The 17,206-nt window shown below is 30.9% G+C and overlaps 1 protein-coding gene across 1 annotated transcript in view; it reads left to right on the top strand.

Moving 5' to 3' along the window:
• The window catches only part of LOC145285872 (protein OSCP1-like), a 41,134-nt gene extending 31,113 nt beyond the window's left edge, over positions 1-10,021 (top strand). Inside the window, exon 10 of the mRNA XM_080134319.1 lies at positions 1,978-10,021. Within this exon, the coding sequence (XP_079990445.1) occupies positions 1,978-2,082 (105 nt within the window). The 3' untranslated portion in view covers positions 2,083-10,021. The remainder of the gene's footprint in view (positions 1-1,977) is intronic.
• The last annotated feature ends 7,185 nt before the right edge of the window (positions 10,022-17,206 follow it).

Here is a 17,206-nt window from a genome sequence, read left to right as displayed (position 1 = left end):
CTTTTCGATTGTCTAGCCTTAATTTAAACCTCGACCACGGGAATAGATGAATTGATAAATGTGTTAAGTTGACGTTTATAAACCGAAATTAGCAGGTGTGAGAACGTCAAGTTGCGTGATGTTTGACCTAGTTTTGCACTGGAAGCCAGTTTCTGTTTTCCCCGCGACGCGGTGATCAAAAAATATCTCGAAAATAGCTTGTAAAAGTCGGGTAAATTAAAGATAGCTGCGACCAGAGTTCCTTAGTCGTAGATATTATTATTTAGACAACATATGAAAAGTTTTAAGAAGGAGCGAGCCAACCGAGAATCATGGCAAAAAAAGCCTTTTGTAGACATACACAAAAAGCGAACACACATACATACATACACACACACATTTTTGCTTTTATATATATATAGACTAGCGGGGGTACCCGGCATTGCCCGGGTGTTTGTAGGTGTGTGTGTGTTGGGGAAGGGTAGATCAAAAAAGAAAAAAGTTTTGGTAGGAAGGTAGACTCGAAAACAAATTGCCTGGGTTAAATATTAAAAAAAAAAACGAACAAAAATAAACAAAAAAAAAACAGCGGAAAAAGTTTTGGGAGGGAGGTAGGCTCGAACCCAAAGCCTTTAGGTTAATAGTCTGATGACATGACATGATGCCACAAAGCCAGGGACTTTAAAAACAGTGGAAAATAAGCGTTTAAAAACGAAGGTGGTTTTATAGATCAAATCTCACGCCATAGCAGGAGCAGAGAAAACGAATTCACAGCACAAATTTTGTTGTAAGATAAAAGTGTCTGAAATAAAGAAATTTACGATGTTGTTTCGTAATATATTAGATATTATGATCTTGGTAGCATATAAAAAGTTATAAGAATGAGCGAGCAAGCTGAGAAGCAACCGGAAAAAAGCCTTCGGCAGACATACAGAAAAATTGCATGCACACACAAACATACAAACACACTAACGCACATTTTGACTTTTATATATATAGATATATATATATATATATTAGTGATGAAATGATTCCAATACAATTACCGATTCCGATACTTTATAAATCTCTAAATATTTAACTATAAAATGTCTGTTTTGTATCCATTACTGAAAAAACACGTTAAATGTGCAGATATTTTTTCAAATGTAAAACACACTTGTGATGATGATGATGGTGATCTATACATTTTGGATATTTATTATTTTATTATTACTACCAGCAGAGGAAGATTTTGTTTTAAACAAAATCAAATAATTTTCCGATTCTGATACCCAAAAAGCTAAAATTGAACCAGTGCTATATTTAAGCCATTTTTCATGTAACATTCGTTTTCTGTTTTTTTTTTCCTACTTCGCTTCCCCTGACCAACCACACACACCCAAAAACACCCAGGTACCCACCGATTTTTTAAATTTTAATCTCAAAACAGGCTTATTTAAGCCATTTTTCATGTGTTTTTTGTTTTTTTTTTGGTTTTTAGTTTTAACGTTTGTTTTTCTGTTTTCTTTTTTGTTTTTATTTTTTTCGATTTTTACATTTATCATTGTTCGTTTGCCTTACGTTAGTTTTTTTTTTGTTTTTTTTTTCGATTTTTTAATTTTTATTTAAAATTTAAAAATATTTACTTCGCTTATTCTTATTTCGATTACCCCCCCCCCCCGCCCGAGCACCCCCACCTCCCTCCCCGCTTTAATTTTCAGATTTTTTTTAAAGAAGTTTTAACTTTCATTTTTCTGTTTTCTTTTTTGTTTTTTTTTACTTCGCTTATTCTTATGTTTTGATTAACACCCCCCCCGCCCCCGCCTGAGCACACACCTCCAAACACTCGGGCAATGCCGGGTACCCTTGCTAGTATATATATATATATATATATATAGAAACAAGATTTCATTTTGAGGTGCATAATGTATACCTATTCCAAAGAAATTCATAATCTCTTTGAATATTATTTTATTTCCATAATCAATATTTTTACTCATTTTTATTTTATTTCAGTGCTCTGAATTGGATCGAATAATGGGGGAAATGTCCGTTGGATCTTCCTCTGCACCTTCATGTGATGGAGATGACCTGTTAGATTTGATGGATAGTGCAACTTAGAAGCAAACGAATGACAAACACACCTTGATTGCCTGCCATAATTACACCTACATGAGACAATATATTTTGACATCCTTTCCATTTTCATTCATTCGGTAAAAGAGTAAAACTATGTGTCACTAGTAAAAATGATGCGTTTCTCACTCAAAATATTTTTAGTAACAGCATAATAGTTCTTTTTAATATATACTATGCAATAAATTTATATATATATTTATTATTATTTTAATGTATATATTTTCAGTATTTACTTTGACAGTACTCAATATGTAAGTAGAGTTAGGTAGTAAGTTTTTTAAAATATGTGGCAGTTAAGCTTAATTGCTATATATATTTTCAAAACTTGTACATATATTTTTTTTTTGTGTTTATTGAGGCAGCATTTTTTCATTCAAGCAAACATTAAAAAAAAAATTTCTGTTTAATTATGCTCCCTTTATTTTTTTCAATCTATTTTTTTTGTGTTAAATTAAAAAAAAAATTAATCTAAGTTCCATATGTATCAATAATGTTTTGGATTTTTCGTCAAATCGGCATCAGGTGAAAAAGCAAATGAAAAAAAAAAACTGGAGAAAAGAAAAAAAAAATTTTAAATGTAGTTGTGACATGTGCACTTGAAGTCAGTTAGGACGAAAATGCTTTCATGCTCTTCCAGGAGAGAGATCAACAACCGAAATGAAACTTTTTTTTGATTTTAACACAAAAATAATCATGAGAAAAAAAAAAGAAAAAAAGATATAACTAAACATATGCTTTCTGTTATTTTTAACAAAGCTCATATATATATATATATATATATATATATATATATATATATATATATGAGCTTTGTTTTAAAAGTAAAGCCTTTTTTAACTCAAAGTTGAAGAGCTATGAAGATGGGAGTAGTGCCATTAAAACAAGGGACCTTTTGTGCACTATAATTTATTTTTCTACATAGTCACCACCATTTTCAATGCACTTTTGCCAGGGATTTAATGATGCACCTACATAACAAGGGTTGCTTTTTTATTGTCTTACACCATCAATATCTGCAACAAAGAGAGTAAACTTTTAGATCATGAAGGCATAAGTTCAGTCTTCATAACAGTGCAATTTGCAATCCCCTCTTATTCATTTGTATCCTAATTCGTACCTGAGTTATGGCCATTCAAAGTTAGTTGGAAATTATGTTTTGTGTGATATTGAACAAAAGGCCAGTTTAAGCAGTGTATAACTGAAAAAAGTTTTAAATAAATGAAATGTGATGCTGATGCTTGTGAATTATAATTTAATATCTAAAAAATGATGCTTGTTAATTATAATTTAATATCTAAAAAAAATACATTTAAGTAAAAACACTATTACTATTAAGTACTTATGTGTCATGTAAAAATTAGTAAAATTTCCCAAAATTACGAAAATAATTGAACAGATCTGCTAGAACTATTTTTTTTTTTTTTTGCAAAAAACATTATCAATCCACCATTTTCTAACTTGTAATAACAAGGGAGATAATTCAGTTTGTTATATAGAATTGTCCACAAGAGACTAAAAACTAACAAAACTGCATTATTCAATAAACGTTAATTTTCCTTATAATTACTTTTCTATTTGATCATTTTAAAAATATTAAAAGTTTTTACTAATTAAGATATAACACATAATTATGTAATAGTGTTTTAGTTAAAATACATTTTTTTTGATATTCAATTAACTTCAAATGTATACATGTAGATAGTTTGGTTAGCAAAATATCTTCATGAATGCCACAGTTCGTTAAAAGAAAGATAATATAAAACTGAAATAAATAATTCTTAGATATACCCAGTCTTAAATGTTTGTGAAAATCACATGCCGTCACAAAAATTGCGTGGAAATGACATAGAAGAGCAACTTTGTTATATAAGTTTTATTCTAACGTATTATTTGGATTCATGACAATTTTTTTTTAAAATCAATCAAATTTATTAAACAAAAATCGAAATATATTAGAAATAAAAAAAAAAAATTAATATAAAAGGCGAAATTTTCCAATGTCAGTAACATTTCAGGAATGTAATAAATCAGAGTTAATTAATAAAACATATATTATTACACTTTCTAGTCAGTTAAAATGGGAAAAAGTTATAGACCGTTGACTTAGAATGAGTGCTATATATATACATGGTTAAATTTGTGCTCATTTTTACATTAAATGCAAATCTCTATTAATTTTTATTAATCCTTAAATGTCCATAGAGTGGATACCATAACACTCAGTTCGTTACACCTTATCATAACAAAGGCTCATACAAAATCTCAGCTAGATCTGTCCAGTATTTTACTGAGAAAAAGTGGAATGGACAGATAAATAGACAAACTGAGAGAAATATAGATTATATCTTTATGTAGTTTTCATTTAAGAATAATATTTCAATATGACCGATTTCTTATATTAAAAGACTAAGCTAATTTTTTTTCATTAATAAATCCATAAAAACCATTCTATTTCTAGCATGTAAACACGGTACAAAGCCCAATTTGACCATTGGCAAGAAAAATGGATAAAATGTACCAAACTTTATCAAACTTTTTGTAAAAAATGACTTATTAAAGATAAAAGCCTGAAAATTTTGTACTTAACTAAGTTTAGCAATTAAGAAATTTTTTTTTTTTTTAATATTGAATGATTTTGTAGAGTGATCCAAAATTTGGGATTTAAAATAAAAAAGGATTAACATCAAAAACATGAAATTTGCTATACGAAAGAAATCATTAGCCAGTTTTTAAACAAACGTTTATAACGTTTTAAAGTAAATTTTTTAGTTAAAACAAAGACTATCAAAATACTAAATTTTAAATGTGTAAAGATAAGATATATTTCTTGAATTTTCTGGCAGTTTCACTCATCTTATGTAGTTTTAATTTAGTTAACTGCTTCCGTTATGATCACTATATGAATGATATGCCATACAGGGAGGTCTTTATGAAGGCATCCATTAAAATAGATTGTAGACAGTCTGTGAAATGTGGGATCATGAGTCATCAAATATGAAACAGAAATCTCGTTTAAAGAAATATGAAAGGAGTTTTGTTTGAAGGCTATTACAATGCAACTTGTGGGAAACACTGTGGACACAAGTTAGTGTATAAAAGAATAATTGGCAACATTAGAAGGAATTTTCATTAATTTTCAATTATATTATGTTTATTTACCAGCGTAATGTGTTGGACAGGATAGTAGATGCTGATATCAACTTTTATTCTTTTATGCACTGAGACATGTCCATGGTGTTTCCCACAAGCTGCATTGTAATAGCCTTCGAACAAAACACAATGCCTTTCACACTACACACAATGCTTCAAGAAAACAACAACAACCTTAAAGAAACATTTTAAAAAATAAATCAGACAAAATTCTTTTAAATGTGGAAAGTTAACATGGAATTGTAAATATTGTTTCACGAAGAAAGAGAGAGAGAGAGAAAACACTGAAAAAAAGAAAAGGAAAAAAAAAGGAAAGATATAAAAGAAAACCTTGGTTATTTTCCAAAATTACCGCTGTATTATAAATCAGAAATTAAAAAAAGTCTTTATGATGTACATACCTGTGATGAAACGAAAAGATCATATTCCAAAAATCAGTTACATGCATCAAATAGTTTTATTTTTATAAAGAAAATCATTTTTAAATGGCTTTAAATGATTAATGGAAAATCATAGACATTACAAGGCTGATCTCACAAGTTTGAATTATTGTGGAGCTATCTGCCCTTGTTTTTTCAAGATGGCAATGCAAGACAATCCTCAATTTTATTTTCTTATTTAAAAATAAAACTACTTGATCAATTTATGCGGCTTTTGGAATATGACATTTCTGTTCCATTATGGGTATGTATATTGTGCAGATCTTTTTTTTTTTAATTTTGTATTTTAATATAGGGGAAATTCTTTTTTCTTCTTTTTTTTTTATTCAATTTTCACCCCAAACAAGGCACAGTGCCACTTTGAAGTAAGGGGCTACTATCGGGGACATAAGTTGTGGGGATATTATGAAGGGAGATGAGTAGCAAAATTTTGGGGGCCCAGCCTACAAATTCCATTAATTGCTTATAAATTATTTTATTCATAAAGATAAAACTACTTCATGAATGTATGTGAATTTTGGAATATGATATTTTTATTTTGTCCCGGGTATGCATATCATGCAGATTTTTTTTTACTTTTATTTTTTAATATAGGGTGAATTCTGGACAATCATCCAAATTTATTTTTTAAAAAACCCAAAAAACAAGATAAAATTGTCAATAAAATAGTTATATAATTACAAATAAAATAGTTATATAATTACAAATAAACCATAAAAAAAAAAAATAAACATCATACAAAAAAAAAACAAACAAACAAAAAACATCAGGAATAGGAATAAATTAATTTTGCTTACCTACTAATTTAATAAATATAATATCTGAATTATTCTAAGTTCAACTTTATGAAAATTTCACTTAAAAAAAAAAATTCTCGCAGTGTAGATAGGCCAGTTTGTAATACTTACTGTTAGCTATCGATACCATAGGTTTCATGAATAACAAGAAAATATTTTTATCAGAAATTTCCAAGTGTGTCCAACTCCTCAGTCAAACTAATTTCTGGTCATTGATATATCATATCTTTTAAATAATTTATGTCTGCATTTTATAACATTTTTCCGAAATTAGTAAATATTTCAAAGCTTGAATGCGTTGTTAAAGTTATCCTTTAAATTAAATGTGTGTATATGTGTGCGTACAGGATTTACTCCTAAACTAATTAGCTGATCATTATGAATTTTGGGACACAGCTGCTAAGCATAAGAGCTTATGTTTAGTCCAATTCAGCTTTTTTTATTTTTTTTATTTTATTGCTATTTCACTTCAAACAAAGCACAGTGCCACTTGGATGTAGAGGGTTACTATTTAGGCTACAATATACAGGGGACCATGTAGAGAGTTGATTATCATGATGTCTGTTCACTTTACACTTGAACTTCTACATGTCAGTACAGTCAGGGAAACAGGAACCCGAGAGAAATTCCAAAGTCTAGCAGTTTGAAGGGGAAAAACTATTAGAATAAAAGGCTTTCTGGCATCTGGGAATCTCTACTGTGTAGGGGTGCGATTTTGTTGTTTGTTGGGTGTGTCGGGGGTATTTACTTTGTTGTACTTTGAGCAAGTTTTTAATTATTTATCGCTGTAGATAAAGTGAGGGATTGATGTTTCTATTTAGATGCTTTATAATTCGAGATATAATTGTGATATGCATAAACAAGAATAGTTTTATTATTATATAAAAATAGAACAAATCATATATTTTGAACATAGAAGAATATAGATAATGTTGCAGATTATATAAAAACAATGATATTATAATGAAGGAACACAGGCGGTATGGAGCTTTGTAATATAATATTTTTAAAACAAATCTTATTACTCGTGATTATTATTTGCGATTAAACATGTTTCATCATAATCTTTTCCATTTTCTATAGATAATTTTCGATTATCACCTTTGATGCAATATCAAACAATATTAAAAAAAAACAAAAAAAAACATTTTGTCTCCCCACCTTTTTTTTTTTTAAGTCACAAAGTCTTAAATTTTATTAAAAAAAAAAAAAAAATAAAATAAAACAACCCCTGTAACATTTTTGAAATAATAAAAACAAAAACTGCATAATTTCTAAAATATTTTTTTTTTGGTGGGGGGAGGGGTTATGCTTTGTATGTGATATAATGACGCTTAACTAATTTAAAAAAAAAAACAAACTTGAGAATGAATAGAATTCCAGGAAAATTGTTTTGTGAAACAAAAACAACTTTTTTCAAGCATCATTTTTTTTTTTTCACAATAGTTTTTATTTAACATATGATTAATCATGCCATCCATTTATAAAAAAACAAAAACAAAAAAAACATATTCATTGATTAAAAAAGGGTAAAATTTTCTTTTGTTTATTAAACAGAAAATTCAGTTTTTCTTCTGTTATTATGAAAAACAAAAAATATAGCGCTGTGCAAATGATAATAAAAATCCGTCCATCGTTTATATGTTTATTCGGAACTGTCTAAATAGTGTGTTACTATTTCTTGTCATTTTTCACGACTGCAAAGTTACTCCTCTGAAACAACGGATCTATTTTTTATACACTGGTCGTTGGATTCAATTTGTTTGAGGAACTTGTTCTAAAAATTTTTTGATGGAATTACTAAAAAAATTTTTTGATGGAATTACTAAAAAAAATTTACTGATCGAATTATTAAAAAGATTTACTGATCGAATTATTAACATTGAGATTTTTTTGTATTGTCTCCATTAATGAAGAAAATAATCTAAAAAAAAAAAAAACCAAAAACCCATTTTCATGATTTTGATTTTTAAATGTTATGTCTTTCAACATTTTATTGAAAAATAAATAAAATAAATAAATAAAAGAACAAACTTTTTCTTTTTTAGATTGTATGAAACTTTGGAGATAATATTAAAAGAATTTGACAAAATTTCTGAAATTTTATCAAATTTAGATTAGAGTTTTTATTTAATGTGTGATAATATGCTATAGATTATTACAATTCCAAGTTGATGATATTCGAACACTTTTTGCTGTATTTTTTTTTATAATTCCCAAAGTTTAATGCAATCTAAAAAAATTTGGAACGTTTTATTCTAATAGAATTTGTTAAATGATTATCATTTTTCACATGAATGAGTTTGGAAAATAAATTAAGTACTTTAATAGCATTTCATGACATATGACATATCCTTCTGCAACATGTGTCCTCTGTGATATCATCTTTGATTCCTTTAGTGTTTTTGGTTTCTCAATATCATACGTTTTCTGCAAGGTAACCCAGTTTGAGTCGATGAGACATAACTTGTTGGCTGTGTGCTTTAATTCTTACTGATTTTTTTCTAATTTGATTATTATATAATCAGCCAGTAAGAGAGTTACACACACACACACACACACACACACACACACACACACATATATATATAATTACTGAGCAAATGGTAAAAAACCTGAAAAAGTGTTCAATACTACTGTAGAGCAAAATATGTTTTATTACCGTTTTTTTTTGGTCTGCTTAGTTACATATGTTTCCACTACCAGCATCGAATTAACGGTCTGATAGTTTCTTCAGACTTGGCAGACTGCCAGACTACCAAGTCCGAAGAACTATCGGATCGTTAATTCAATACTGGTAGTGGAAACATATCTAACTAAGCAGACAAAAAAAAAAAACGGTAATAAAAACATGTATATACGACAATAGAGTAGGATGAGACTTTCATTTTCTTAATGAATCACAAAATCTTTTTAAATGCAAGTCAAATTTTTCTTTAAATTTGCTACAACAGCAAAATTTTCTATGCTTTGGACTTACTAAAAATTTTCATTTTCCTCAATGTTTAAAATAATAGCAATTTTGCAGTCAACAACAACAGCCAAAACTATTTAAGTTAGACGAAAGAAAACTTGAGATAAAGAAATATAAACACTTGAGAAAGAGGTCATATCCCCCAAATATTGTGATATTCCAGCATTACATATATGATTAGTGACAGAAGAGAAACCCGGAAGCAAGTTAAACTTGTATATAAAACGAATTTAAAAAATTTATTTTGTTGTTCTGTATTCAGTTTTCCTTCTAATAACCCGGTATATTTCCACATTGTTATTAGCTTTATAAAAATTGTTTTTTTTTATTTTACCTTTTTTCTTGCTGTGAAATATGTACAACAAAATTATTTTCATTCATTCAATAAATCTGTAATTCTGTTCAATAGTTTTAATAAGAACCAATTCAAAATAATTGGATTTCTTTTCCAACCGTATAAAATTTTCACTATTTATTTTTTAATCAGTTGAAATAATATTGCTTTTACTGCTGGTTTGTATTAAGCTCCATAAAGTAAAATAAAGTTAACTTCCAACTTGCGTTTTCGTTTTTAGTCTTTTGTGTTTGAGAAATGAAATCCTTGAAGATGGGAACAATTGTATGCAAGAGACATTGATGAAAATTTCGATGTGATATTGACAAAACTGTTAGTCTAGAAGTCAAATCTTGAGGAGATGGATATGCACAGATTGGATGAAAGTAGTAAGGGAACACACAATAGATATGGGATAGGGGGATCCAGTCTGGGTGAGACCCCCAGGAAACCGATGCACCACCAAGTTCAAACGAGGACGAATATCTGGGTGATCAGCCAGCAGTCAGTCCTAGTTGATGGAACCCCACGCCATGTGCGCAACCTTCACCCAGTTTTTGAGATATATCATAAAACTGCAAGGGAAAGCGATGACTCATCTAGTGATGAGCTGCTGACAAACGTAATCAGTGAACCCCCTTCGCCAGAGAGTATTGGCTATAGTTTGTCAGATGAGGCAGAACTGGAATCAGAGATGATGAATGCACCCCTTCGCAGAAGTGAGCGGAATAAAAGACCAACCCCACAATGCATTCTGTGTGATCATGAGATCAAGGGGAAATGTGATGATCATCAAAGAAAGAAGCGGCCCTGCGTTTGTGTTTTGTGTGACTGTGCGAGCGATAAATAGGTGAACAACACTTTGTTCTAATCGCATGTGCACAAGAACTGCCGTCATTTGAATCCAGAATCTGTCCAGTACAAAGAAGAGATATGCAGATTGTGGTGCTGTCATGGTTGGGAATCTGCATATTAGGACGTTTTTTTTTTCTTGGGCAACGACAAGACCTGCGTACTGTGAACAGTGCTTTGCATTGTGTTAAACCTTTTTTCTTTTGCTACAAATAGCCCTATAGTATTTGTTGCTATGATTAATGTGTGTGTGCATAATATGTACATAACAAATAAATGGCAAAAATCTATACAGTATAACCTGGGATACTGTGGCCCCGGGATACGTTTTTTTTTAGGTTACGATGTGGAATACAATGTTTTTCCAGTTCCTGGGTACGGTATTTGCCCCGCCTTACGGTGTTATTTATGTTATTTGATTATATACATGTGTATTATATACTGTACTGTATTTTGCTACTAATTTTTAATATGTACTGTATAATATTTTACTTAGGCCCTGTTGTACGGCGATTTCACCTTATGATCCCAACCCTGGAACAGATTAATGCCGTATCCTGGGGTTCTACTGTATTCCAAATTTCAAGATGTTGACCATCTTACAATTTATTCCTTTAAGTACGTTGACATGCACAATTCTTGACAGCACCTGTTTCGTAGTGCAAAATCATTCATTTAATTATTATATCAATGAATTTATCCTGCCCTTAACTTATCAGAAGAAAAATCACCTATCAATTCATTGGTTGATATAATAACTAAATGAATGATTCTGCACTACGAAACAGGTGCTGTCAAGAATTGTGCATGTCAACATACTTAAAGGAATAAATTGTAAAATAGTCAACATCTTGAAATTTGGAATATACAACTCTTAAGATTTTAGTGATTTATAAATAAATTTGTCATATATTGAATTTACTTAGCGACATTCAAGCACGATCCAAAAGAAAACCTGGCTATGGAATGTTGTGAATGTTTTGGATCAGACAAGAGGTCAATGACAAATATATGCCTGCAAGGTGAGAAAATTATAAGTATGAAAAAATACTATTTGACTGATGTTGACTATCACTGCTATGAGTGAACATAAAGGGTTCAGATATATTAGCATATAACAAGAGCTCCACAGTGAGACCAATTAAACTGCCAGCAAGTCAACTATGACTTTTTTGTTTGGTATTTTGTTTAGAGAATCTGTCTCAGCCAATTTACAAAAATGATGAAGTGAGAAGCGAATCTTTATTTTGATAATTGTCTGACAATGAATAAACCGCTCCAGTAGATATCTCACTCCTGATGCAATTCTATACCTATATAAAAGCCAGGTACGGCCAATGATGGAGTACTGTTGCCACTTCTGGGCAGGAACTGCTAGAAGTAGCTTATTCTGCCTTGACAGAGTTCAAAATAGACTTCATAGCTTAGTGAGGGATGCCCTTTTCTCTTCCCTGTAACCTCTTTCTTACAAAAGAGACGTTGCGAGCCTGTCTCTGCTTTATCGTTATTTTCATGGCAAGTGCTCGTCTGAGCTTCAATTTATGGTTCCCCCTCGCCAAACTTTCACGAAAAACACTCATCCAGCCAAAACCACTATCAATAAGTTCCCACACTCTTTATCTATGCCTAAACCTAAACATAGATTCCAAGAACAAAGCTTTTTTTTTTTTTAGAACTGCACACCTGTGGAACTCTCTTCCGATTGCCTGCTTTCCAGCTGACTACAATTTGATGGCCTCCAAGTCCAATGTAAACAAGTTCTTGATTAACCGTCCCCCTAAGTAATCCAATTTACAAAATTTCCACTACTTATGCTTACTATGCTATAATCACATTGACTAATGTATACCCATTAACTCTTATGCTCGAGTGGCCTCTAGGCCTTGATAAGTGGTGACTCCTTTGTAAAAAGAAACAGATCTATTGCGATACTAAATTAAAAAAAAATTTATAAGCAGAACAAAGGTATAGGCAGTTGTTCACCAAGGCACACAAAAGGAAGTTAAAATAGGATTGTTAATTAAGGTGTAGCTGTGATTGAGTTTATTTAGAGTTAGTTTATGGGCAGTTTTGTAATAGTTTACTTCAAGGACAGGTTATGGACAGTTGGGAGTTTTCCAGTTTGGGACAGTTGAATGCAGATTTTGGCTCGGAGAAGATTGAGATGAGCTGATGGCAACTGACAAACACAACCTCAAAAGAAGACGTAGATGTGGACCTTGGTGCTTAGAGGGTTGTTTCCTGTGATGATGTCACATACATACTCAGAACCCAACTGGTATCTTTGGAATGTGTCGGAGTTCATATGTTTCTTTTGCATTGTTTATTTTTTATACTTGTGAACTCATGTGCATCTTCTTGGCAGCTGCCAATGTGAGAGATGACACCACCAAAAAAATAAAAAGGGTCAGAATTTGTTGCCGAGTGAAGAAGTGTGCTGAACCTTCAACCAAGGACCCGTGGTGCAGTGGTTAGAGTACTTGGGAAAATCAATTGTAAAAAATGATATTCTCCTGAAGATTGAAGGTTCAATCCTCAGTGTAGGCGACCAAAAAATACATTTGTAAAGTAATATTCTCCTGAAGGTTCAATCAATTTCTGAGTGGTGTCCTTCTATGTTTGGTCCAGATTTCTGGGAGCTGATGTCATGCTCTCGGGATAGTTCTTTCGGTGGAGGGTTTCTTTTAAACTGTCCATCTCCTCTTGATATACACTGATGGTTCTACATATTGCTTTTGCTCAGTGTTACAATATTTTTTACTATAATGGGGTATGATCTCACACAGTCGGGAGATTCTATTTATAAACGATGCTGCTAGGAACTGACGAATCGAATGAATTCATATTCTGCTACCAACTAATCAGAAACCAGAATTGCTCCATAAATATTAAACCTTTCTGTAGCAATTTCGCATATGTTTTTTCCGTGTCAACATGGGAAGAATATTTTGCTTTGTGGATTCCAACTCGAGAACTGTCTACTGCAAACCAGTCACCTCCCAGGACTTGTGTAGTATAATGAACCATCGGAAACTGTTCTGTCTACTGCAAACCAGTCACCTCCCAGGACTTGTGTAGAACAATGAACCATCAAAAACTGTTCTGTCTACTGCAAACAAGTCACCTCTCAGGACTTGTGTAGAACAATGAACCATCGAAAACTGTTCTGTCTACTGCAAACAAGTCACCTCTCAGGACTTGTGTAGAACAACGAACCATCGGAAACTGTTCTGAAACTAAACATGGCTTACACTTCTTGTAGGTAACAGACGATTCCCTTCTTTACATTATATGGATGGTGGGAGTTGAAGTTTAGATACTGTCCAGTGAAAATTGGCTTTCGGTATACAGAGGACACAAACCCCTGACTTATGCGAGTTATTAACACATCTAGGAACGATATGTTCTTTTTCCATTGTAAACTTTATAGTTGGATGGACAGAGTTCACATGGTCTAGTAATGTTTGGACATCTTCCTGGTGGGCCAAAGTATGAATGTGTCATCTACATATCGCAACCACATTGTTGGCTTTGGTGGTGTTGATCCTAATGCCATTTCCTCAAAGTATGGAAGAAAAAATACAATTGCGAATTACTTAGGACCTCTATCCAGTCATGGCTGATGGAACAAAAGCATGCTACCTCCGTGAAGTAAATAAAAGGTTCTGGTCGAAATTCCGTCTGAATTCCCGAGTTCGACAGAAACATTCCTGATTTTGACAAGATACACCTGAAGAAGGTCGGAGGTTACATCGACCGAAACGTGAAAATCACACTCGAGATGAGAACAGTAATCCAATGAATAATAATACTAATATCAAGAGGTTCCATCAAATGTTGTTAAAATAAGATTTACATAAAACCAAATCTTATTTTTCACAACATTTGATGGAACCTCTTGATATTAACTTCCTGATATTTTCATTGCAAGCTTTGATTTCGTATAAGCTGTACCGCCTGAAGTGATCTCCAGGTACTGGTAACTGACCGAAATATGCTCATGACTGTGTAGCAACAAATATATATATATATATATATATATATATATATATATATATATATATTAAATTCGTTTTTACAAACAAATGGCTTCTGTGATTTCTCTGTAACGAAAAATTACAAAAACATGTATGCACATATGTAGTCATTTGTTTGTATAAACGAATTTAATATAATATGCTCTGTTAACTCATTGAGCACTTTTTTGGTAGACACATGTTGTTCCAGTGGATGTGTGTGTATATATATATATATATATATATATATATATATATATATATATATACTAGCAAAAGTACCCGTCGTTGACTGGGTTCAAAAACAGCCTACAGAAAATGAACTCTGATTTATGAAGTATGATAGGTTATGAAAAGGAAGGGTTGTAAAGAGATAGCTTCGAATTCGGGGGTATCAAAACCAAAGCAAAATATGATGAAAGTAAAAATAAAATATATAAACCCCATAATTTATTATACTATACCTGTTCACACTGAAATACTTATCACAATATTCTGTGGATCTATATTAAAAAACCTTGTTAAACTTTGTGACATATTTCCATTCTATAGAGGTCAGGCGCGAACGAACACCCCATAATTTTATTATACCATATTTCTTCAAACTGAAACATAATTATCAAAGTATACTTACGCAGATAGATATGAAAAGTCTTTATTAAAGTTTGTGCCTATTTCCATTCTATGGAGGGCAGGTGCGAACGCAGACCCCACAATTTTATTATACCATCCCTATTCAAGTTAAAACATACTTATCAAAGTATTCTTATGTACATCTTTATCAAAAACCCTTGTAAACGTTTTTTTTTAATTTTTAAATTTTTTATTTCCATACTTTGTAGACCAGGTGCGAACGCAAACCCCACAATTTTAATGAACCACCGTTCTGCAGGATCAAACATACCCATTCCTGTGTCTCGATACATCTTCTATCATTATATGTAATTAGTTTTTTATAATAGTCAACCATATAGGAGCCTATTCGTGACTACACACACACACACACACAGACGTTCAGCTTATATATATATATATATACATATATATATATATATACATATATATATATATATATATATATATATATATATATGTATAAAATAAAATAAAAGTTACAATAAGTTTACTAAGGTAATCAAAATGGTAAACTTTAAATATACTATAAATATTAAAGAGTTAATATTTACAAGTAAAATAAACTCAGCCAGATGTAAAAAGCTCAATAAAACCGAAAAGGAAATAGAGCTTATAATATGAACAAATGATTAATAAAATATGTTAAAAGACATCTTGAAAAAGAGTTAAAAACATATTTAATTTTAAAAAAGGAAGCACAAGATAAGTGGATAGTCCTTAATCCGCGGAGTTTCGAAGAAATACTCTCCTTCTCATGAAAGGGCAGGAATTAGCAAAATGCAGGATCGGATTTTGCATATAAAAGTAATCCTGCATTTTGCTAATTCCTGCCCTCTGATGAGAAGGAGAGTATTTCTTCGAAACTCCGCGGATTAAGGACTATCCACTTATCTTGTGCTTCCTTTTTTAAAATTAAATATGTTTTTAACTCTATTTGAAGATGTCTTTTAACATATTTTATTACTCATTTGTTCATATATATATATATATATATATATATATATATATATTCAACAGAGAATTGGCTCTGTATTAATAAATATGAAATCTGCATGAATTAAAATATATTTTTCTTGAGATGAGGATTGGTTATTTGTATTATTATTCATCGGACTACTGTTCTCATCTTAAAGTATATTAAATGTATTTTATGACCAGCAAGGTTGGGCGATCCCTGCTAATATTAAATAAATAAAGAAAATATTGTATTCCAAAAATCACGTAAATTGATCAACAATTTTTATAAAGAACATAATTATTCAGTGAACTTTAGTTTTTCCAATGACCACTTCCTTCCTCTCCATGTTAAGAATCGCTTTTTAAAATCTTGCAAGTTTTAATTATTTGGAATGCCCACCCTTGTTTTCTTCAGCCTGTTTTCAAAATGGCGCCACAAGATAATTGCTTTTTGGCTGGCCATAAAGTTGGATTTTCTTATTTAAAAAAAAAACAAACAAAAAAAAAAGCTACTTTACTAGTTTTTAATATAGGGTGAATTCTTGAATAGAATATTTGCAAGTTGGTTTCAGGAAGTGTCATTTACAGTAATTATTTTTTGCCTCCGTATTTTTCTTCAATGTTTTTAGTTAACTATTATTTGATTTTTGTTGCTACATTTTCCCATTTTGGTTAGTAGTTATCGCCCTTGTTTTTATTTATTTTTAGTATTATTTAAACAGTTAATAACTAGCAGGACTTGTGGGATCTATAATAATATATGGATGCTGGCATTCTATAGATATTCAGCGTAAATGAAAACGCTCTGATCTTATTGTAGCTATTTTGTTAAAATTGTAAAAGTATTTATCCAAGCTAGCAGGGATGCCCAGCGTAGCCAGATTGTAAAATATGCTTAAATATGATATTTTAATTCTTGCAGATTTCGTATATATTATTGCCAGCTGTGT

The sequence above is a fragment of the Euprymna scolopes genome, chromosome 10 (genome assembly GCF_053919585.1).
Source record: "Euprymna scolopes isolate OS-2025 chromosome 10, ASM5391958v1, whole genome shotgun sequence".
Lineage (NCBI taxonomy): Eukaryota > Metazoa > Mollusca > Cephalopoda > Sepiida > Sepiolidae > Euprymna > Euprymna scolopes.
This window is presented reverse-complemented; position numbering and strand designations above follow the sequence as displayed.